The sequence below is a fragment of the Euprymna scolopes genome, chromosome 18 (assembly GCF_053919585.1).
Source record: "Euprymna scolopes isolate OS-2025 chromosome 18, ASM5391958v1, whole genome shotgun sequence".
NCBI classification, from domain to species: Eukaryota; Metazoa; Mollusca; class Cephalopoda; order Sepiida; family Sepiolidae; genus Euprymna; species Euprymna scolopes.
This window is the reverse complement of record NC_136499.1, coordinates 65295911-65319564: the sequence shown is the minus strand read 5'-3', so window position 1 is coordinate 65319564 and position 23654 is coordinate 65295911. Positions and strand designations below refer to the sequence as shown.

General features: G+C 31.4%; 1 protein-coding gene across 19 annotated transcripts in view; it reads left to right on the top strand.

Annotated features, from left to right (window-relative positions):
• The window catches only part of LOC145297646 (histone-lysine N-methyltransferase 2C-like), a 276096-nt gene that overhangs the window by 108070 nt on the left and 144372 nt on the right, over positions 1-23654 (top strand). For all 19 annotated transcript variants that reach the window (XM_080143768.1, XM_080143763.1, XM_080143779.1 and 16 more), the window contains 8 exons: positions 1457-1594; positions 3447-3536; positions 4263-4569; positions 4815-5023; positions 7135-7208; positions 8551-8601; positions 9891-10236; positions 12078-14299. In XM_080143768.1, the coding sequence (XP_079999894.1) occupies positions 1457-1594; positions 3447-3536; positions 4263-4569; positions 4815-5023; positions 7135-7208; positions 8551-8601; positions 9891-10236; positions 12078-14299 (3437 nt within the window). The remainder of the gene's footprint in view (positions 1-1456; positions 1595-3446; positions 3537-4262; positions 4570-4814; positions 5024-7134; positions 7209-8550; positions 8602-9890; positions 10237-12077; positions 14300-23654) is intronic.

The window sequence follows — 23654 nt, the reverse complement described above, 5'->3', positions numbered from 1 at the left end:
TCATCTCAATGCAGGTTCAAAATGAATTGCGCTTTGGTGACCATATCCTTATCTATAATGGCAGTCTTTTCAAGACTAAGGTCAATAGGCATCTCTCGTCTTTGTAATAATCAGCCTTTGTTCTTGTTAGCTCCTTACATCAAGTGACTTTATGCCTTGTTTCAAGCGATTTCCAATAAAAAACATACCTCCACCAGCCTTCAAATACCTCCACCAATACCAACCTTCAGATACCTCTACCAGTATCAAATACCTCCACCAATACCAGCCTTCAGATAATTGACTGTGTTGGAGTGTACTTATCAATCTTGGTTTCAATCAGACCCTAAAAGAAATATTCAAGTTTGTTGAACACAGGTAAGAAGGGCGGTTACAAGTCCAGTGACTAGTGATGAGGAACATTGTTGAGTGGCTACACCTGGGCCATCTTGGCTTTGTGTGCAGGAGCAGAGTCCTGTTGGAAAGATGGTGAGGTATCTGGCCACAATTTCCTCCATCTAGGGCTTTACTATGCTCCTTAGAACTTGGTATTTCTTTTTTTTTTTTTTTCTTTTTTGGTCAATTGTTGGATTTTGCTGAAACACCCTGTATTTATATCAAATATATAAATTGTGCACAAGTACTGTAAGATGTGAAATAACCATTAAATGAGCATTTTAAAGAAATATCAAAAGCAATAAAGCCAAAAAATCTGCCACATTTTCTATGTATCTTATAGGACAAATAATTGAAACTATCCTTTTTAATAAATGAAATTAAGGTTAACTTATATTTGATGTTAAAACAAACCAACATTTTCATTTTTCAATTTCTCCAAGTATTTTAAAATGGTGTAAATGAGTTTTGTGAACATAATGGAGATATTAATTTTGTAAGTTTGTTACTAGCTTTGTAAATATTCAAATATTTTGGAAAAAGTCTGATTTTATATTTCAATAACTCTTTGATCTAGACATGTAAAATAAGCACCTTTCAAATTGTACCATAAAGAACACTAAGTCTTTTATAGTCTTATCCTTGTTAATTTCACATGAGATGACCTCAGTAGGCACTTATATTTTTTTTTTTAATACAATAGTATGTGGTCCATCTTGATGACCTCCAACAGTTATTTCATGATCTAACAGGTATTAAACTATGTTTTTGTCATATTGCTGTTACTTCAATTATTATCGTTCATTATTTCATCTGAAAGTCTGTTTTTATAAATGAGTGTACCCTGTTCTCTAATCTTTTGACATGCCAATTTGTGTGTAAACAAAATATTTCCTTTTTTCTTTGTTTATTGTATCATAAATGATGTTTAGTTACTGCAAATTATGTAAACTGCTAAATATTTGACATTATGCATGGTATATCCAATCTGTTATTTCAAAAGTCTTCTTTGTTTCCTTGTAATGTTTGTTTGATGAGTTTTTCTTTTGTTAATTTTATAGTACTTTTGATTGCTTTCTAGACATTCCGATGGAGAGTGACAATGTTGATTCTCACTCTGAAGCTGCAGCAGAGTGTTCTGACAGCAAAGATGGATTATCTGAAAACTTTGACCAAATGCTTAGTCCTAACTTGGATGTTGGCAAGATGCTTTCTGAAGGTAATAATGATGTTTTTCACTTTCATTCCACTGTTCTATACTTAAATCCATATAATTTATGCCATATAATTTATACACTTATATCAATATAAGACCATTAATAATAGCATTTTCCTCCCAAATTATTTGAAACAAATTATAAAGCATTAAAAAAATTATTTTGTCTAAAACTTTAAATTTTCTCCAATTTTCTGTAGAATGAAGGTTTATTTATATATTTTCTATAATTGTTTAAATATAATAAAGATTAATTTAATCCTTTTGTACATTAAAAAATATTTTCAAATGATGTTTTTCGTCCTTATTCATAGATGTACTGCTGTATTCATTAGATCTATGATGTTGCCTTAATTTCATAGATAGGGACATAATTCATTAGTTTGAACAACATTTCCACATTCATATATGGGTGAACCATATGCGTATCCTCCTTTTATTAGAGCAGTCTTCTAATCACATTTTAGTTTGCGGATGTTTTAGTGTTTTCCATTTCTGCCATTTTGATAACGCATTGGCTGGAAGTTCCTCATTTCCTAGGCTCATATCTGTAAGAGGTAGTTTGCTACCCTTCCAAGAATCTAGTATTTTCTCAACCCTGGATGCAGAGGAATCTTATTTAGAAGATTAGGATGGATAGGGGTCGGGGTCTTAATCTTTGGAGAGCAACTTGAAAAAAAAAGCATGATATTTGTAGCAACTACGCCGGAACCAAACTTGACAAGGAACATTTTTTTAGAATTCACCGTTTCCGGTTCTCAAAAAAATCACGTGACAGGAAATAAGGGACTTCTCCCTTCCTTTTTAGAAGGCTAGAGTTCGACGTGGTAAGACGGGTTTTCCCTTCGCGAAAAGCCTTCACCACGTGTGTACAGAATATGTAATTCGCCAGGACTAAGACGCCCAGAAAAAGGACCCTAAAAAAATGGCAACGCTTATAGCTAATATAAGGAAAGCCCCGCTGCATTTTCTTGTTGCAATTCGTAACGAACAAACTTTTAACTACTCCCATGAACTCTTATTTTAAAAAACACGCGTTTTCAACACATGCTCTTACCATGAACTCTAAGCCAATGTGGATTTTAACTATTCTATGAACTCCTCTTTTTAATAACCTTTACTCCTTAAACCAGCTATAAAAAAAACGATTTCCTCAGTCAGAAGGATTTCTACCCTAAGAACTCACTAGATAATAAACTTCTACTCCATGTAACTCTCCGATAAATAAATCTACATCATTATGTTTTTATGCCAATCTGACAGTATTTTTTATTTATTTTTCCAAGAAATATTTGTAAGTGACTTGTTGCCACTTTATCTCCATCACCGGTAACAGGTCGCTTCATATTCATCAGTAATTTAACCCTTAAAACTTATATAATTATATAAGTACATATTTTAACAAAAGTTATTTACCAATACAAAATAGCTATATTTTTACAACTTTTTGAGCAGGTTTTGCATCCCAGCTCAGAAGAATTAAATTATTGGGATCTTCCAAACAAAATACACATAGATACAGAATAAGACATTATAATAGAAGATGAATTCATGCAAACAAAATATTAATATATGAAGTTTTTTAAAAACCATAGACGTTTTACTCAGAATAGAAATACAGTTTTTAGTTCAATAAACAGTTCAAATGAAGAGAAAATGAGAATATTTCTTGATTTAAATAATTGTCAAAAAATGTTTAAATGTAAAATATGTTGATCTCAATTTTTTGTGTACATTTTCAACCTTTCACAATGTCTTTTATTTAAAAAATGTTTAATTAGTCTAGATATATTTGTAACATTCTTTTGATTTATCGTTTTATTTTGCTAATATCAAAATGTTCTTTTGTATGTAGGTCTTGCTCACATTGACAGCAAGACAGTGGAGGATATCTTTAAAGGAGTTTTAAATGCAGAATCAAACCAAGAAGGTACACAAGCTACTGGTTAGTTATCATTTTATTACTTTTTCATTTTTATTAAACCTTTTGTGTTTATTTTTAATCATTAAATTGGAGTGTGAAAAGAAAATAGTAAACGCATTAAAAGATAAGCGATTTCTACTGTAGAGAAAGCATAAACCCATCCCTTTATTGACTGATTGCATGATGCTCAATTTTCAGCCTTCCTTTTTCCTTTTACCTTCAGCTAAGATGTGTGTTGCTTTATTTATCCAACTAAAGCATCACTCAACATGTCCATACCATCACAAGTTGCAATGCAGAGCCAGTCTGGGCACTTTCAGCCTCCATAGCAAAAGAGTCGGAACTAGTTTTGTTGTCAAGACTCATCATAAATCCAGTGAATCATAACTGTCATTCCTATGTGTCCTTAGCAAGACCGAATTATAACATGCTTGGCATTTTCTTGTTACATTGCACTTTGAATAAAGCTGAATTTGACCGAGAATAAGTGAAAATGATTGAAAAGTTAAACTTCAGCTATGCAATTCGTATATGGCGCAGGCCATATCACCAAGATAGCAAAATGAGTTCATAACTTTTAGCTTTTGAAGACACCCACAGAGAACTATTCTTCTATTGTGAATAGGTTTGGCGTTTTAATCTCACTGTTAGTGAGACCAATACGTTATAAATGTACAAATTATAAAAACATAAATGATTTTCATATTAAAAAAAACAACTTGGAATATATGTTTGTTTTCGTTTCAGGAGAAGATAATTTTATGGCAGTTTCTGAAAATTCTGAACAGACTTCACAGCCACCTCCCCCTGCACATCCCCCTCCGTCTCCTCCTCCTCTTCCACCAGCCCCACCCCCACCTTCAGTTCCGCCGCCACCTTTACCACCAGCTCCACCCCCACCATCCATTCCTCCTCCCCCACCTCCTCCTCCCCCCTCATCACCACTCCCTGTTCAGCAACTATCGGCCATGCAGAGCCAACAGTTACAGGATCAGGCCCAAATGCAGTGTATGTCACCATACAGTTTAGACCAACCACCACCCTCTCCTTATAGGTTGGTTTTGCTTTTTCCTTTTGAATAAAATGATTTAATCTCATTACTACACAAATTTCATTTTTATCATTTTAAAAATTTTTCTTTTAAATTCATTTTAAAATTTTTATTAAAGACTTTTATACTACTTTTAAAAAAAAATTTTTTTTCTTGCTTCTGTTTTTATATAAATTCTGTTATGAATTTTGTATTAAAAATTTTTTATTTAAATTCTTTTAAAAAATAATTTTTTTTTTTATATATAGTGTACAACCTGGTACACCTATGCCCCACTATGACGCACCAGCAAGCCCTGCTCCTTGGTCAGGGATAATGGATGATGATCCACAAGAAGGTTCCAGTCGGCGGAACATTCTCAAATGGGAAACTGATGAAGCGCTTGGCATTAATTCTACCATATCTCCTGTACTTTATGTAAATATGAATTACCCTGAGTTGAAGTTGCAATATCCAGGTAAATTAATTTAGTTGCAATCTATGTTGATATTTTTTGTGCAACTATGAGTTGTTAAAAAAATAAATGGATAATAAAATTTGTTTATTTAATCTGCAAGCTCAGTAATCTGAATGTCATTTAAAAGTTTGGCTTATAAAGATGTTAACATTTCTATAAATGCTATTTCAAACTTCAGCATGTAGACAAACTGACAGAGGGAGCATCTTATGAAGATGCTTTTCGTCACGTTAAAATCATTTTAGTTTTCTTAATTTTGAGATGAGGATTGATTATTCATATTATTTGGATTCATCAGACTACTGCTCTCATCTTGAGTGCGATTTTCACAATGTTTTGATCGATGTAACCTCCGATCTTCAGGTGTATCTTGTTGAACTTGGGAATTTGAACAGGATTTTGAATAGAACCTTTTATTTACTTCATGGAGGTAGCATGTTGTTGTAACGTCAACCATGATTGGATAGAGGTTCTAAGTAATTCGCAATTGTATTTTTTTTTTTATTGCAAATTACTTAGGACCTCTATCTAGTCATGGCTGATGGAACAAGAGCATACTACCCCCGTGAAGTAAATAAAGGGTTCCATTCGAAATTTCATCCAAGTTCCCAAGTTTGACAATATACAAGAAGGTTGGAGGTTACATCTACCGAAAGGTAAAAATCACACTCAAGATGAGAACAGGAGTCCAATGAATCTAAATAATACAAAACTATTTTTTTTTTTTAATTAAAAAAAAAAATAGTTTTCTGTATTTTTAAATGTTTTCTATATCAAAACATCTGATTGAAATTATTTTTCTTTTGATATTCATTATATGTAAAAGTAATAAAAGGTGTTTTGGCACTTGTGTAATATAATAGAATTTCAAAGAAATATATTTCAGATAAAAGCACTATCACTTATATACATATATAAATTCCAAAAGTTATGAAAAATGACCCCGGAGAAAATGTACTAAATTATTATTTTTTTTTTTTTTTACAAAACTCGGACACTAGCAATCCAATGCTTTTCTGTGTTTTTCAGTGGCGGATTTTAAGGAAAGCAAGGAAGATAGGTCAATTTGTCAACGATGCCATATTAAAATAAATGATAAAATTCGATAATTTGATAATTTCTACTTTTACTTGTAATTATTTTTCTGCTGGATCATTTTTTGTAATTTATACTAATGTCAACATGACACTTAAGTATGTGATGGTATTTTTTCCTGAAATTGCTTGGAATTCTATTATACTACACAAGTACTGATATTTTTAATCAAGAATTTAAACAAATTTTTTTTTTAAATGTTTAAATTGAACTGTTGTTAATTTTGTGTTTGTCATGTTTAATGATGAGATTTCTTTATTTTCCTTTCATTACTAGATGGTCTATCACAAATTCAAAAAGTGAAAAACAAAAAAACTGATCAGTTGAAATTAATTTTAATCAAATTTTTTGAGTGACTGTTGCAATAGTCAAACTCAATAGTCAAGTATTTCAATATTTTTTTGATAAGTTTGTATTGAGTTTCTTCCTACTGTATTAGAATACAACAGTACAAAGGCATAATTTGGGAATAAGAAAATGATTATGAAAAGAAATGTGACAAATTAAAGTAAGTTATTGTAAAACGATGTATAGTTTAATAAACTATGAAATGTTTGAAGAAAAAACTGAATACTTGAATTTTAACAAACTATGCAAAAGAATAAACTTATGGCAGCCAAATATCTAAATAGTAATAAATTTATTGTCACAGTCAAAGTAGTGAAGAACATGACTGAAACCCATAAGAAATAAAACAATTAGAGCTTGTTATGAAAATGAACTTGGATTCTCAATTTGTGATTTGGAGTACCTCTACCAAAAATTGCACTTAAAAAACAATAAGGTACTTTATAATCATGGTAATATCATTGTAAAGACACACTAGCCCCCTCCCCCATTAAATCTTATTCTTCTGTATCAAAAAAGAAATATATATATATATATATATATATTAACCACAAAGAATTATGTAGTTTTGCTTTGTAGGAAGTTATTTTGGTTTTATTGGTTGTCATTGCAATGTAAAAAATAGTTTAATATTTACTATTCATCATTTTATCTTAATTTATTTTCAGAATGGACAGAACGTGTTAAACAGATTAACAAGATATGGAAAAAACTTACACCAAGTCAAAAGAATCCATATTTGGTAAATATCATTTGTATATTTTCTTATTAAAACAGATGATGGTAAATAGTATTTGAATTTTATCTCTTCATTTTAATCTAAAATTATGATTATTAAATATGTTAATACCATCTGAATTGAAACTGAAATAATAGACATGAATTAAAAATATACTTATATAAATAATTGTATGGCTTCAATTTATTTTTGATTGAAGAAAAAAACAAACTAAATAATTAATAATCCACTCTGTTTTCTGATTCTCTTATCAAATCTTGGTAGTTTCCTATTAGCAGCAGCAACACATTTGTATCAGGTATTACCAGTCCTCACACTGGGCTATTTCTTCACTAGATCACAGCCTTCCACTGGCCAAGGGAAATATTACGCTCTAGACTAGGATATATTCAATCCATCATAGATATATAGTTATATGACAAGAATACTTACTTAACACTATAGCTTATGTTGATGCAAGCCATGTCGATTATGACTTGATGTTACTAAATATATAAGTGAATTTAGTGCAATTTCAGTTTATACCTGAACTTGAAATTATCTTGAATAACCAGTACAGCTCTTTAAGTACATTGCTGATATGGTGCTTCTTTTATTAGTAATATGCATAACAAATTCAAATTATTTAAAATACCTCAATAATTAAATATGTATAAAGAGTTTGATCTCTTAAGAAAGAATCTTGCAAATAAACTTAAATACAAAGAAGAAAATGACTGAAAACTGTATACCTCATTGCGTTTAGTTGTGGAAAAGTTAACACGGGTGAAAGATGCCACATATTTAAAAATATGAGTGGAAGAACATTGTAAAGCAATAACTGTAGAAAAAGAAAGTTTGGTATAGTCTATCGTGTATGAAAGGAAAATGGTGATCCTTGTCTCTTGTTGGATGGAAAGTTGAAACAATAAGACAGTGCACATCACTAGCAAAATAAAATAAAAATACGAAAAAAAGTTTGCATATTTGTATATTAACCTAATTAGTTTACACAAAAGGGGAACCTCCTAATAAGAAGACTTTGAATGTTTGAGACAAACCATTAATCTAATTTGTCACATATCTGAGATAATTAAATCTGAAAGAATAGTTGATATATTAATTGAAAGAAGGCATGTGAGCGGTGTATCTTCCAGTAAATGATGGTTCCTGAAGAAGGAAAGCAAAGTGTCAAGACATAACAATGAGCAAGATGAGTAAACCAGTTTGTAAATTATGATTGATTTTCAAATATACTAATTTTGATGTGAGTTTTAAAAGAAACTTAAATTTCTAAAATCTTTGAATCAAATATTCTTTTAATTTTGCTGTTGCTCATTGATATAAAAATATTTTTTTATTTCAGTCAAAAGCTCGTAAAAACAGAGCCAGCAGTAAAATCCAAAAAGAACATAGAGTAAGTTTGATAGTTTTGTGTTTTATTTCCACTATATATTAACACTCTATTCATTTTTATAACAACTTAAATATGTCTTTATATTAACTGAAACTTTTTGTTGTATTTGATAAATTAGGTTCTTGTTTAGAATTCTCTCTATATTATAAAAACAAAAATAAAGAAAAATCTGTATGATGTATAAACTGGTGATGAAACAAAATATATTTAAAAAATCATGTAAATTGATCAAATAGTTTTATTTTTAAATAAGAAAATCAAATTTTAAGAGTATTATAAATCTTGTCTGCCATTTTGAAAAAAAAAATCTCAAACAAGGTAGATAACTAAAATAATAATTCAAAATTTGTAAGATTTGTTGTAATGCCTATGAATTCTTATCAATTGTTAAAAAAAAATAATTTTCTGATTTACAAATAAAACTACTTGAGCAGTTTACATGAATTTTAGTATATATTTTTGTATTCTCACCTGCATGTACTTTCCCTTATTTTTATTTTATTTTATTTTTTTTAATATAGGGGAATTCTGGACAAGGACCATAAATTATTAACTGGAGATAAATTCTAATGGAAAATCTTTTCTATTAGCCACAATTTTTAAAATGATTTTTTATATTATTTATGCAATAACTTCATACGTTTTTTGCAGCAACATAACATTGACAATTGTTGAATTATTTTTATTTACTATTAAATAAATTATTGAAATCTAAAATAAAATAGCAAACGCAGTTTTCAAAAATCCTATTTAAAACGAAATTCTGTAAAATCTGCCAGAATCCATTTCTTTTTTTTTCTCCCTTCCCCTTGCTTGTACATCAATCTAATAAAGATGGTCTGATGGTTCAAAACAGCTCTTACATTAGCAAAATTTTGTCTGGTATGAAAACAACTAATAAATCTTGGCTGTAGAATTTAATAATAATATTTTGTGTATTAATTTAATTTAGTGATGGTAAAAATATGAAATTGTCAAGTAAAAAATACCTGAAGTGATTTACAAACCCCAGTGAAGTAGGAGTTAATTCTTGAAATGGTGAACTTCCTCAGAATTAAACTAGAATGATACCAAGACGATTGTTAATATTTATTTATCAATGTAAAAACATTGTTGGCTACTGAATGAGGTTAAATGATATTGGCAATTTTCAAAGGCATAATACTATGCCATTTTTACATGTTCAACTATCTGAATATTATTTGATGCTGTTTTTAGTGTTTTTGTATGAACGGTCTTTGTTCAGCTTCTCTCTTATGTTCTGACATATGAATTATATTGTTTTCTAGGAGATCAAACGTAGGCAAATGGAAGCTCGTCAAGTTGCTGCTCAACAAGCTGCTGCAGCTGCTATGATGCCCCCACCCCCGCCCCCTCCGTTTCCTGGTCATCCAGGTGCAGGTATCCCCATGCCAAATATGTCCCCACCAAGTCAGCCTGGTACACCAAACTCAGACACTGATGTGCCTGGTAGTCAGCCATTATCTCACCTGCCTCCTCTTCCTCCCGCATCCCCGGCTCCTCCTCACCCTCATCACATGCAGAATTGTCCATCTCCAGCACCGCAGACTCCATCGCCACAAATGCTACAGGCTCGATTGGACCATTTACCTCAAACTCTGCACCATCCAAATGGTAAGTTACCAACTTGAAAAATTTCATTTTCATTTGTTTTCTCTTTTGTTGAAAATACAAATATTTTATAATGACTATTAGATACTTTTATCTATTGTATTTTTATATTCTCTCTGTAACATCCAATTAAAATATTAGATTTTGCTAGTTTAACTTCCAACCAATGACTTATACAGTAAAAAGTAGGTGATAAGGTGTTGAAGAATGTTGTGTTTTTGTCCTCCATGACCAAACCAGATAAAGTCTTTAAACATACATGCAGGGTTTATCCGAGTTCTTTTTATTTTTTATTGTTGCCATTTCATTAGTGGTTGAATGTCTTGTCTGTTTAACTAGACGAATAAAACTTCTCATGTAGGAAAGACACAAGGAGATTTTTTGCTGAGTTTTCTTTAAAGTTTTATTGGAGAGAATGGAGTTAAGGAGAGAGAGACTAATAACTAATTGTTTCTTTACTTATTTCTGCATTATTTAGACAAGTCTCGTTCATATGTTTCCAACAGAAAGACTGAACACCTTATTTCTCTCACTTGAAAATGTAACCTCATATCCTCGTATCATTCAACTATGTTTTGTAGACAGACTTTGAGCTTTTATTCTTGCATTGTCACCCATTTTTCATTCAACCCTAAAAATGGTTCTGTTTTATAGATCTGGATAATCTTGATATGCACTAAAAGTGACTATTATCAAAATTCACACTAGATAACTTCATCACTACTTACTGGCATAGGGGCTCTACTATGTAACAAGTTATAAAAAAAAAGATTACATTTAATGATACTTCTGAGATAAGGTGCTGTTATGTCTTCAATGATTTCCCTCATCAGCAAGGGTTCATTTAAATTATTTCTCATCTTGTTGTTTTCACAAGGTTTTGGATGATGTAACCATTACCATCTTTGAGCGAATGTTTTTAAATATGGGAATCTTTAAGTCAAACACTGGAACTTGTACAAAATTTCAAACTGAACCTTTTTTTAATCTATAGGAGTAGACTGTTCTCATTCAGTCAGCCATAACTGGATAAAAATGTTAATTATTAAATTAGTAAGGATTGAACTTGCTCGTTAATCAGTGCATTTATCTGTTGAGTTATGTGTCCACGTAACACAGTATAATCGCGTTGACACACTGGTTCTCGTCAGATCACTGAAGTTAAGCAACATTGAGCCTGGTTAGTACCAGATGGGTGACTATTTGGAAATTCTAGGTGCTGTATGTGCTCTCCGCTTATCTTGGCATTTGTTTTCATTCGTCCTGTACATATACTTTACTTGGTACTGGTATTTAACAATGTTGACTCAGGAGATGTGTGGTTTGAGATTGCGTACCTCCTGCCACAAAAATTTCATGTGCAGGCACCTCTTCGTGGGTATCCATAGTCTGTTAAAGACTGAAGGAGTCCCTTTTTTTTATGTGTCCATGTAGTCTGCTAATGGCTGATTGTTCAATCCTTACTACAAACAATAATAACTGAGAGTAATATAATTAACATTTCTTTAACTTTTTTAGCTTTTATAAATTGTAAGTTTTAATTAATTTCAAGCTTTCTTTGCAATATATATTTTGTCTGAGAAAAAACATTATTTCAAAAACTAAAAATCTTGCATATTTTAATAATAAAAAAAAATATTCAAAGAGGATTAGCTTTTTATTTGCTAAGATTAAGAAAATGAATTTTATATTTTGAAAACAAGAATTTGTAACATGCGATTATTAATGTCATTTGATATACTAACAAATAAAAGAACATGATGGTTACATAGTTAAGTTTATTCAAAAACAAAAAAATGTTAACTAAATGTTTTAAAACTAAATTATTTATTTTTAATGTATAGGTCAAAAAGGATCGTTTTCTCCTCATGGTGATGGTTCTGGGTTTGGACAATTGCAACAACAAATTGGTAACCAAACAATTCAGCAAGGAAGTATTGTTAATAGTCGAAATGATCCCAATGTTGTAGGTGAAAGTCAACTATTGAATAGCTTAAAAGCTGGTCCGGGTCAGTCTCCTGAATATATGACTGGACATGGAGATGTTTCATTGGGACAGAGACAGGTTTCTCCGGGAGCTGCCCAACAGACAGTGGATCCAAACAATCAGTTTGGTTTGGAAAGTAAAGACCAGGCCAATTTCTTGGCTCTTGTCCAGCAGCAGCAACAAAAGAAAAATGCAGAAGGATTAAGCCCCCAGCAGACATCTCCCAAAATAAATCCTGACACACTCGGCCAGTCACCAACACGACAAGAATTCCTACAACAGCAACAAAATATTTTGTCACAGCAGCTCGCCCAGCAGCAACAGCAGCAACAATTACAACAGCAGCAGGCTTTATTGCAATTGAAGCAGCAACAGCAACAGCAACAGCATCTTATGACTCCGCAGCAACAGCAGCAACAAGCAGTGGTACAGCAACAATTGAAACTGCAGGCGTTATCACAGCAGCAACAGCAGGCATTGGTCCAGCTGCAACAGCAAAGTCAACAGTTTATGAAACAGCAACAACAAAAGCAGCAAGGATTAGCACAATTGAAACAGTTGCAGCAATCTGGAAATTTAACACAGCAACAACAACTATTGTTGTTGCAACAGAAGCAAACGCTGGAACAAGAGCTGAAGGCGTTGTTGGAAAAGCAGCAAACGCTGGCACAGCAGCAACAGGCTTTGGCACAACAACAGCAAGCTCTGGCACAACAGCAGCAGGCTCTGTCGCAACAACAGCAACAGCAGCAACAGCAGCAACAACCATCACAACAAGTAGCGGAATTGCAGAAGGTTGAGCAACGAGCAGGGCAAGAACAGCAAATTGCAGCACAAGAGCAATTACAATTACAACAGGTGTTGAGTCAGCAGCAGAAGCAGGCTTTAGTCCAACAGCAACAACAAAGTGTTTTGGCACAACAGCAACAAATGAATCAAACTTTAGCTCAACAGCAACAAGCATTGGTCCAACAGAAACAACTGTTAGCTCAGCAACACCAACAACAACAACAGCAGCAGCAGCAACAGCAAGTATTGGCCCAACAACAAGCACTTGTTCAACAGCAACAACAGACTTTGGCTCAACAGCAATCTCCCACGTTAACACCTCAACAACTTTTGGCACAACACCAACAACAGCAAGCTTTAAGCCAACAGCAGCCCAGCCTAACTGCTCAACAACAACAGGGCTTAGTTCAGAAACAACAGGAACTTGCCCAACTTGCCCAACAAAGACAACAAGCAATGTTAGCTCAGCAGCAACTTTCTCCTATTGGCCAACATCAAGTTCTTTCTCAGCAACAGCAGCAGGCTGCACTCGCCCAACAGGCACTGGTTCAACAACAGCAAAAGCAACAGCAACAAGCAGCTTTAGTACAGCAACAGACACTTGCACAGCAGCAGCCACAACAATCTCCACAACAAATAACTCTTACTCCTCAACAGCAACAGGCTTTTGTCCAGCAGCAACAAGCCATTGTCCAACAGCAAGGTCATCCATTGACTCCTCAACAGCACCAAGCTTTGCTCCAACAAGCTTTAGCTCAGCATCAGAAACAGCAACAAGTTTTGGCTGCCCAACAGGTGATGGCCCAACAACAACAAGTGTTACAGGCTAAGAAACAAGCTATAGCCCAGCAACAGGCCCAATTAGCTAAGCAACATTCACCGCATGAGCATCAGCATCCACACTATAATACATGGCAAAATATGCCCAGCTCGTCACATCCTTCACCAAGCCATTCGGTGGATCCATTTTCACCAGAGACTAGCCAGTCTAGCCAAGATCCGTTTTCTATGCCTGGGCCAGGATCTCGGCCAATGACCCCTGCAATTAAATCAGCTCACAGTCCCTTAGCCAGCATATCTGGACCTGACAGTCCATATGGGCCAAAACCATTACTATCTCCAGGTCCAATGCAACCAGTGTCTAAAGCCAATTTCGCTAACCCTGCTGACCAGATAAGATTTGCTGGTTCTGTGTTGAGGCATCCTACTCACCCAGGAATGAGTCCACGACCAAACCAAACTGACCTTCTTTCACCAAGGCCACCCTCTGTGGACGCAGACCCCATGCAGGTAGGAAATTTTGATAGAAGTACTTAGTGTGGGTAATTACACTTATTAAAAAAAAAATTAATATTTTACATGATGTAGTTTGCTTATGTATAAATATTGTGTTCAATATATAGTTAGAGTTTATTGGAAAGCATGCTTGTATTGTTATAGCAAGTAAATGTTATGTAATGCTTTTGTCGTTATGCTTGACTTGTTATAGTTTTTTATCATCCACTGTCAAATTCATGCTTCAGTTCATTTCACCTGCTCCTCCTCCTCCTTCCTCCCCTCCCAGTGCTTCAGTTATTTTTCGAAAATTGTTTTCTATGGGATTTGTTGCAATTGCTTCCTGTGATTGTTTCATGTAGTTTTTACTTCTCTCAAAACAGGATTGGAGGAATTTTGTCTGTAAATATTCCTAATATTTTCCAGTCCAAATGACTTGGTTGTTTTATGAGAATATTTACTGTTCTTTGTTTGAAATGAACCCAAGATTTAAAAACATAATACCGAGTCTGCGCATGGCAAATATTAAAGCTGTTCATGGTGATTTGGGGATTATCGTCTCTATTTTCGTAATCTTTCTATTGAATATACAAATAGAAACGAGATACAGAATTGTCTTAGCAGAAAATAATTTTTGTAGATATTTGACTATAAATAATGCTTTAAAATTATTTTACATGCACACATATCTATAAGAGGGCTTAAAAATGTACTCACACTTCGAATGATAACACCTTTATAAACATAGTAAAATGGAAACCTTGAATGCAGAAGACAAATGTAATTGAAAAATCGTGTTTGCAAATGTTCAAATTGATGACCATTACTGTCCAAACAATGCTGTTTAAGTGTGAGTACATTTTTGAGATGTGTATGCGTGTGTATATATCTATATGACAAAATAATTTGTTTAAAAAATTTGTCACTATTACTTTAAAACCAAAACCCCAAAAATCATAGTTATTAGGAAAAAGGGATAATATTTTCCCTGGACCATGTTTTTACATGACATGCTCATACTTTTGGTAATCTTGGGTCCATAACGATGAATCTGTAGTGATCAAGTTCTAAGCAATAAGATAATCATATTTTTAACTGCTTTTCAAAGCAAGCCTTTCAAAATCGTCTTTTAAAAATATCTTATGATATAATTAGATTTGTTACAATTATGTTTAATATTTTTTACATTTTTTAGTATCATATATAATTCATGTATATGACTGACAAGCTTTTTTAGTCAAATACTGTTTTTTTTTTCTCATAGTGATGAACTAATTTCCAATTGATGTTTCAATGTTTATATTTCAATTTTGTTCTAAAGAGTTCCTTGTCAGTTTTCTACAACAAAAATGTCTAAAGAAAAGTTTTTCTTCTTAAATATGCTTTAATAAATCTATTTCTTAAATATGTTGAACCTTAAATCTTAAATATGAACATCCTAATGTTTGTTTATAACTATGAAAACCTTAGCGAGTAATTTTTTTTTTACTGTTATCTGTAAGGCCAGCATTTTGGGCGTTACTTGATGAAGAATGCCCTAATCATATTTCCAAGTCTATCTCATATTAAATTGTTGATAATCCTAATTTTTAGTATTCTAGGTTGATAAGTTTTTGAAAGGAAGCTAAGAAAAGTTATAAAATGGATTTCTTATTGTTGTTGATCTAGCTGGTACAATTTGCATAGAATTTAATTTTAAATAATTGGCACACATTTTAAACCCCTATTCTATACACTTTTTTTTTTTTTTTACCTCTGAATGATTGCATACAAGTGTGTAAATGGATTCTTTGCTTTTGGAGCTTATAAAAAATTCTAAACATTCTTTTGTACCCCTTCCCCCATCCCAACTTTGTTAGATTATTGTTGGCATAAATTTAGTCTTTAATTACTTCTGTTAGATTTACCAATTTCAGCATTTAAGTTGAACTTTCATTCAGATTGTTTTAAGTTCATTTTGAAACGTGAACATGGCGTATTTTCTATTTATATTGATACTCATTGAGAGTAAATTGCGAGAAATATGGTTTGTGAATGATAAACACTTTAATTGCATGTCCATTTAAAACTCTGGTTTTCTTGATTTCACTACATTTTAGAGTAGATTTGCCAAACAGATTGTGTGATTTAAACATCTGCTTTCTATTGTTATGCTCTCTCTCTCTCTCTCTCTTCATCTATGGATGATTTCATTTTAAGAGCTGTATTTTCTTTTTTTGTAACTAAAAGCGTTTGTGGTTTTGATCTTACTAATCCCTCTTACTCTTCTTTTCATCCTCCTCTTCACTCTTGCATAGATGCAAATGTTTTATTCATTATCCTTCCCCCTTCGTTTGTCAGTATGCATTCTTTGCACATTATTAAGCAAATCGCCTGCAAATATCAGTAATCAACAGAAGTCTGTTGACACAGACACAGGTTTTTCTCTTTACCTAAAAAATAATAATAAAAAAACAGCAACAATTAATGCACATTTTATGTTAATGTATAAAAGTAATTTTCCAAAATGCAAAATCATGTAATTTGGAGAAAATATTAACTTGTTAAATATTTCAGAATGCAATTAAAATATTTTTGGATTTAACCAGCATATTTCACTTACTAATTTCTATAAATACAAGTTATATTTATTAGTATTGATTATACAATAAGACTTTAAAATAACCTTTTCAGAAAAACAAACAAAAGATCCAACACAGTTGACTTCATTATCATGATTATTATTACTAATAACAAGATTAGTTTGAGTGCTTGTCCAAAATTCCCCTTGTATTAAAAAATAAAAATATAGAAAAATGGCTAAGATGTATATATCTGTGACTGAATGAAAAAATTCATTCTAAAAATCATCTTAATTGATCAAATAGTTTTATTTTTGTAAAGAAAATCATTTTTAAATGATGTTAAGTGATTAATGGGAAATTGTAGCCATTACAAAGCTGATCTTGAAAGTTTTAATCATTATAGAGTTATCTGACCTTGTTTCTTTAAGATGATGTTGATTTCTTAGTTAAAAAATTGAACTACTTGATCAATTTAGGTGATTTTTTTTTATTTTTAAGAGTATGACATTTTTGTTTAGTCATGGGTACATACATTATACAGATTTAAAAAATTTTTGTTTTTAATGTAGGAAGAATTCTGGGCAAGAACCAAATAGTTGGTTCTTAGGATACATCACTTAAATCTGTGGATTTACCAACAAAAATGTTATTTCAAACTTAAACATGACAAGCTGACCAAAACAGACAACCTTTTATAAAGATTCTTCTTGTTCACCATTTTGCGAATCTTCACATTGAATGTGGATTGCACATCGGCCATGATTTTCTCCATGAAATTCTATCATTTGTGTCATTTTGATGTGTATTGCTTGAAGTAATTTTAACTGGATCAGTCCTAGTTTTCAGCCTGCTTTTTTTGCCATTACTCTCAACTGAGGTGTGTGTACATCTATTTATCTCTGGCGTTACCATATCAGGCTGTCTGAAGAGATTGGCTTCCCGAGCAAAAATGCACCAAACATTGATGTTATTTATTTTCCTTTCCTTTTTCGAAACTCAATCATGCTCTGCAAAGTAAAAAAAAAACAAACTTTTCTACAAAATAATCAAAACAAATACCATGAATTAATATGTGAAGATATAAAGAACTTGAAGCATAAAAACTTTATCCAAAATTACTGGATTCAGCATTAAATAACCCAAAATGGTTGATGTGTCATGCAACAGAAACAACCAACCAACCAACATTTATTTATTCGACTAGAGCTTTATTCAATCTAAGCATGGATATTTAAAAATGCTGTTTAATGCTTAAGCAAAACAAACCAAAGAAAATGCTATTTCAACTCCAATACAAGGAACATTCTGTTCTTGATATTGGTTTTCCTTGGTTATTTCTAGAATCGGGTATTTACAGGCAGAACAATGTGAATGTTGCCAACAGCCATAAGAGAAAGTGATGCTTTGGACAGACCAGATTTGAATTTGGCACAATCAGAGCGTTAAACCCGAGAGACCAACCAATATATAAATGAAATGCGTCTATTTAATCTTCATATTTAGCAGTGAACATCCTATTTCAAATTAAAGCATGACTTACTGATGGATAAAAGCTTTGTATTACTTGGATTATTTAGACTACTGTTCTCATGTTGAGTATTTGGACAATGTTTTGGTCAATCTAACCTTCAACCTTCTTCAGGTGTATCTTGTTGAATTCTGTTGGGAATCTGCACACAATTTTGACTGGAACCCATTATTTAATCCACATTAATGCTAACAACACCCAAGATGAGAACAATAGTCCAAATAATCCAAATTATTATCAATCCTCATCTTAAAAATTCAGAAACAGGATAAAAACTTCTCACAAAAATATAAGAATTCATCTAAAAATTGAACATTATGAAACTAGGTTCATTTTTTTTTTTTTTAATTTTAAAATTTAGTTATTTAAAGAAAAGTTGATTTTGTGCTATTGAAAATCAAATTGGTGCAGAAATTGGTGCTTAAAATTTTAATTAAAAACAAAAAAAATCTGAATATTTTATGAAGACATTGGTTTTCACTTTATGTCTAAAGGGACATTTTGTCGTTTATTTCAACTTGATATATGACACATTAGTCACAGCCTTCTGTTTGGTTGCAATCTAAGATAAACTCTCTATTCCTTCTTCTTGTGCACCTAGTCAGTCGTCATGTTTCTTGATAGAAGCATGTCGTAATCATTGTGCTTTGTGTAGTGAGAGCTTGGTGGATTGAGTGCACTGCCCACTAGATAACCATCTTGCTGTATAGATATCATGCTACGTGTGATTTGATAACTTATTACATTATCAGCATTTTATTTTTTATAAAATATTTGCTGTTTACGATCATATCTTCAAGAAAAAAAATCTTGTTTTTTAAATAGACAAATCTTGCAAGTGAATATTGTTGCATTTTGATAACAAGAAATTCGTTTTTAAAAATTTTTTACTTATTACATGATAGAATTACAGGTCATCATCGTTTGTGTTTTAAACTATTACCACACTTGGTCATTTAAGGTTCTTTTGACATAGTTTATTACAAAGATTAACACTATGACTGCATTTGTAATTGCTTCCTATCTAATGAGTAAAATTTTACATGAAAATATTAAAAATACAAAATTACTTCTATGACCTTGACCAGTGGGGTATTCATTCTCAAAAATAGGTCTAAGAAAAAAAGAACTAAGACCTTAGTTCTTGTCCAGAATTTCTCCTATATTAAAAAATAAAAATAAATAAAAATCTGTATGATGTACATATCCATGACAAAACGAAAATATAATATTCCAAAAATCACATAAATTGATTGAGTAGTTTAATAAGAAAATCAAATTTTATGATTATCGTAGGAATCTCCAGAAAGAAAAGGAGATAATTCAACAATAATTTATACTAGATTTATGTTGTAATGACTCTGTATTTCCATTAATCACTTAAAAGCGATTTGATCAATTTGTGATTTTTGGAATATATTTTCATTTCATCATGGGTATGTACATCATAAAGATTTTTCTTTATTTTTGTTTTTTAAAATTAAGGGAGTACTGGACAAGAATAAGAACATAAACTTTAAAAAAATTTTATAATGCAAAATGTAACAAATGGTCAGCATTTTCTTTGCAGTTATTTCTAAATACATTATTTAGAAGAATTCTATTATGAAATTGAATGCACTCAAAAACTAAATGGATGCTTTTTGAGGATAAAATTTTTTCAGTCTAAAATTGAAAGTATGAATTTAATGATTTTAATATCTCATTTTAACATTAGTAGTAATCATTTCTTTTGTATCATAATTTGTCTATTGCAAATGGGCAGTATCTGATTTTTAAATAATTGCAGTTTTAATCTGGAGAATTTTACTTTTCTATGTCTGATGAAATGTTACATTATTTCTTTAAAATTATTTTAGGAAAAGATTAATGTTTCCATAGTATAAATTGACATTGTCTTTTGCTTGTACAAGGTTTCTTAAATATATTTTTGTCAGAATTATGAAAGGCAGCATTTGATATAGAAAAGCTAAGTCAAATGAAACCATATCAATATTTATGGTTGTGAGCTAAATGTCTTTATATTGTTTAGCAGTCAACTTGTATTTTTTCTCTGTTTGTGTGTGAGCATTTTTTCTGTATTCTTTTTTTTCCTTTTTTAATCAAAATTAATTAAAAAAAAAAACAAAAAAAAAAAAACCAAACTAATACTAATTTGATTCAGCTAGATCAACACTAATTGCTTAAATAATTCTTTCCTGTTTCTTATTCAGTGGACATTTTTGTGCTTGTTCTGCTCCAAGGTATAGCTGCAAACCAATACATTCAGTTAGGAATTAGATTTTATTTGATTAATTTATAGTCATTTATAACTAAAGTGTTTTAATGGTACAAAAATAATAGCAATTTTTGGATACATCATAATTTTAATTTGTAAGTGTTAAACAAAAATATTTATGATTAAAAAAAAAAAAAAAAAAAAAATCAAAGATAACAAATGCGTTTTAAAGTGAAACTGATTCAGGAATGTATTTTTCTTCTAATGCTTATGCTGTATCTGTATATCTAAAATTTTGGAAAAAGTAAATTTGTGTACTGATAACCATTTGGTAAATTATCATCTAAAAAATAGTAATTAAAAAAAAAAGTACAATTCCAAAGAATTCTATTGATCATGAATCAGATTTAATAGATGAAGTAAAATCAATCTCTTCATCATTTCTTTGTCATCAATAGCTTTCTTCATACAAAATCAATGTTTGATTCTGGTATATCAGTTTTTAAAAAAATTTTTTTATATAGATCATTTAAAAATATAATACAATTTATTTACTTCTGGAAAATAGTTTTCCAAAAAATTTCAGCCATGTAAAAAAAAAAAGGGGGCGGTGGGGTGAATAAAGCTCTATTCGTTCATACAAAGTTATTCAGCTTGATTTAAACAAATGATAATTTGGACAAAAATGATTAAAAACATTAAAATGCCTTCATTCTATAAATTACTAAATAATAAAGAAAAATAGACCTAAAGTAATGAATAGCATTTTACATTTAGTTTTCAACATAATCTCAATTTTGATAAATTCATTTAACCCAAGTTTTCTCTGTTAGTATCTAATGTATAAAGTCAATGTTTTTCTTTGTTATTTATAGCTATGGAATCAATATTTGATCTTAGTTTATCAGTTTTTTTCTTGTGGATTGTTGCAACACTTTAAGAATAAAATGAAAATCCTTTGACTAGGTCGAAATTATTTTTAAATGGTCTGCATTTAAAAAAGTATGTAATTCTATATTTTTCCATACAGAGTTATTTACCTTTGATTGCAACAAAGAAATATTATTTTAAGAAAAAATTACCAAAAAAAAAAGCATAGTTTAGAAGAAAAGTGAAATAAGTTAAAAGTAAATATATCAGGCAACGCCAGGTAGATACACCCACTATTATAAAAGTGGGTCCATTTGAGTAAATTGTCAGTTCTTGTCCAGAATTCACCTGTATTAAAAAAGAAAACAAAAATAAAGAAAATCTGTATTATGTGATGGAACAAAAATACAGTGCTGCTAAAAAAGAAAGTCAGCACTTGTCAATTTTTCAAAAACCACAAATTTAAGCTAAATTGAATGTAACTGTTTAAGCAACCTATACCTCATTTGATTCGCCTTTTATTCCTCTATAATTTTACCTGTTTATATTTGACTTTTAATTGAAGTATCCTAGTGTTCATGTCAATGTAAAAAATTAACTTCAAATCGAGAAGGTAAAAAGGAACTGCAGCAACAAATGAGCTAGCGCAAATGAACTAGCTTGAAATATCCACCTGTTAGCATCTCTAATCATAAAATATCCACCTTTTAGCATCTCTAATTGTAATTGTTGTTGCTCCTAGGTTATACAACGTAACATTTAGTACATATACCTCGAGTCTAGTGATCATCAGGAGCTCATTATTCCTCACCCTTCTGGTTTATCTGATCAAGAAATCGGCTGCAGATTGAAATGTGATGCGAAAACGGTATGAATGACTGTGCAAAGGCACCAAAATACCAGTAGTGTTCGTGATGCCCTTAAGTCTGTTTGTCCTAGAGTTATTTCTTACAGGAAAAACAATGCTATCGTGATCCGCAGCCTCAGAAAAAGGTTTGAAACGGTCCCCAAATCCAACAGTTTAATCTTGTTAAAAATTGCTCTCTTTCTACAGTTAAGAACAGACTGAAGGAATTTAATTTGTGAGGCTCTGTTTCAAGACGCAAGCCAATGATTTCTGTAAAGTACAGAAAGCGCCGTCTGGATTTCGCCAACTGCAATGAAGATCATGAGTCTTCATATTTGTCGAAAGTGATTTTTAGTGACGAAAGCAAGTTTATTAGGCTAGGTAGTGATGGTGGGCAGTATGTACATCCAAGGCTGGATGAAGAATTTAATCTTAGGTGCACAGTTTCAACGTTACAAGGTGGTGGAGGTTCAGTTTTGGTGTGGGGCATTATTAATGCCAATGGTCCAGAGCCTATAGGTTGCTTGCAAGGTCGAATTAATTTGACCAAGTACATTAATATGTTGACTGAGCATTTTCTACCCTACTTTGAGTGTAATCTGGATTATAATCCCATCTTCATGCAGGATAATGCTCCCATTCATATAGCTGACAATGTCAAAAGGTTCCTTAAAGAGCATGATATTCCGTGTTTGGATTGGCCTGTAAAATCCCCAGACCTAAATCCTATCGAAAACATATGTCATTACATCAAGCAACAGCTATGCAATGATAAAATTTCAAATTTGGAAGAACTTGGGGCAAAAATTAAAGAGAAGTAAGATGCCCTTTCACTGGAGTTTTTGTCGTCCGAAGGGTTGAGCTTCAAAACGATACCAATTTCGTGAAAATCCGTCACCTCTGTCAAAAGTTTTAGGCAGACATACAAACATACATACATTTAAACAGACAGGTGAGATTTATATTATAGATAATGTTGATTTATCTAAAAAAGAGAATTTAGAATGTTTTGTAGAGTCACTTCATTGCAATAGAAAAATTTCTTATTAAATGAAATTTCAATGAGCTATGTATAAAAAATGTTAACATCAACTGGAAGTAAACTTTCTATTTTAAGAATAGAAGCAAAAGGAACTTGGATCATATTAGAAACTAAATTTAAGTATCTAGTTTGTATGAATAAAGTTATCAATGACAAACTTAAAAAAGTTTACCAGATTATTTTAGAGAAAAAGAAATTAAAAACTTTAGTATCTATCCATATATATCAATCATATATAATAATGAATTTATCTATTTTAATATTTTTCTAATGGAAAATTTCTTCTACAATATTATTAAAA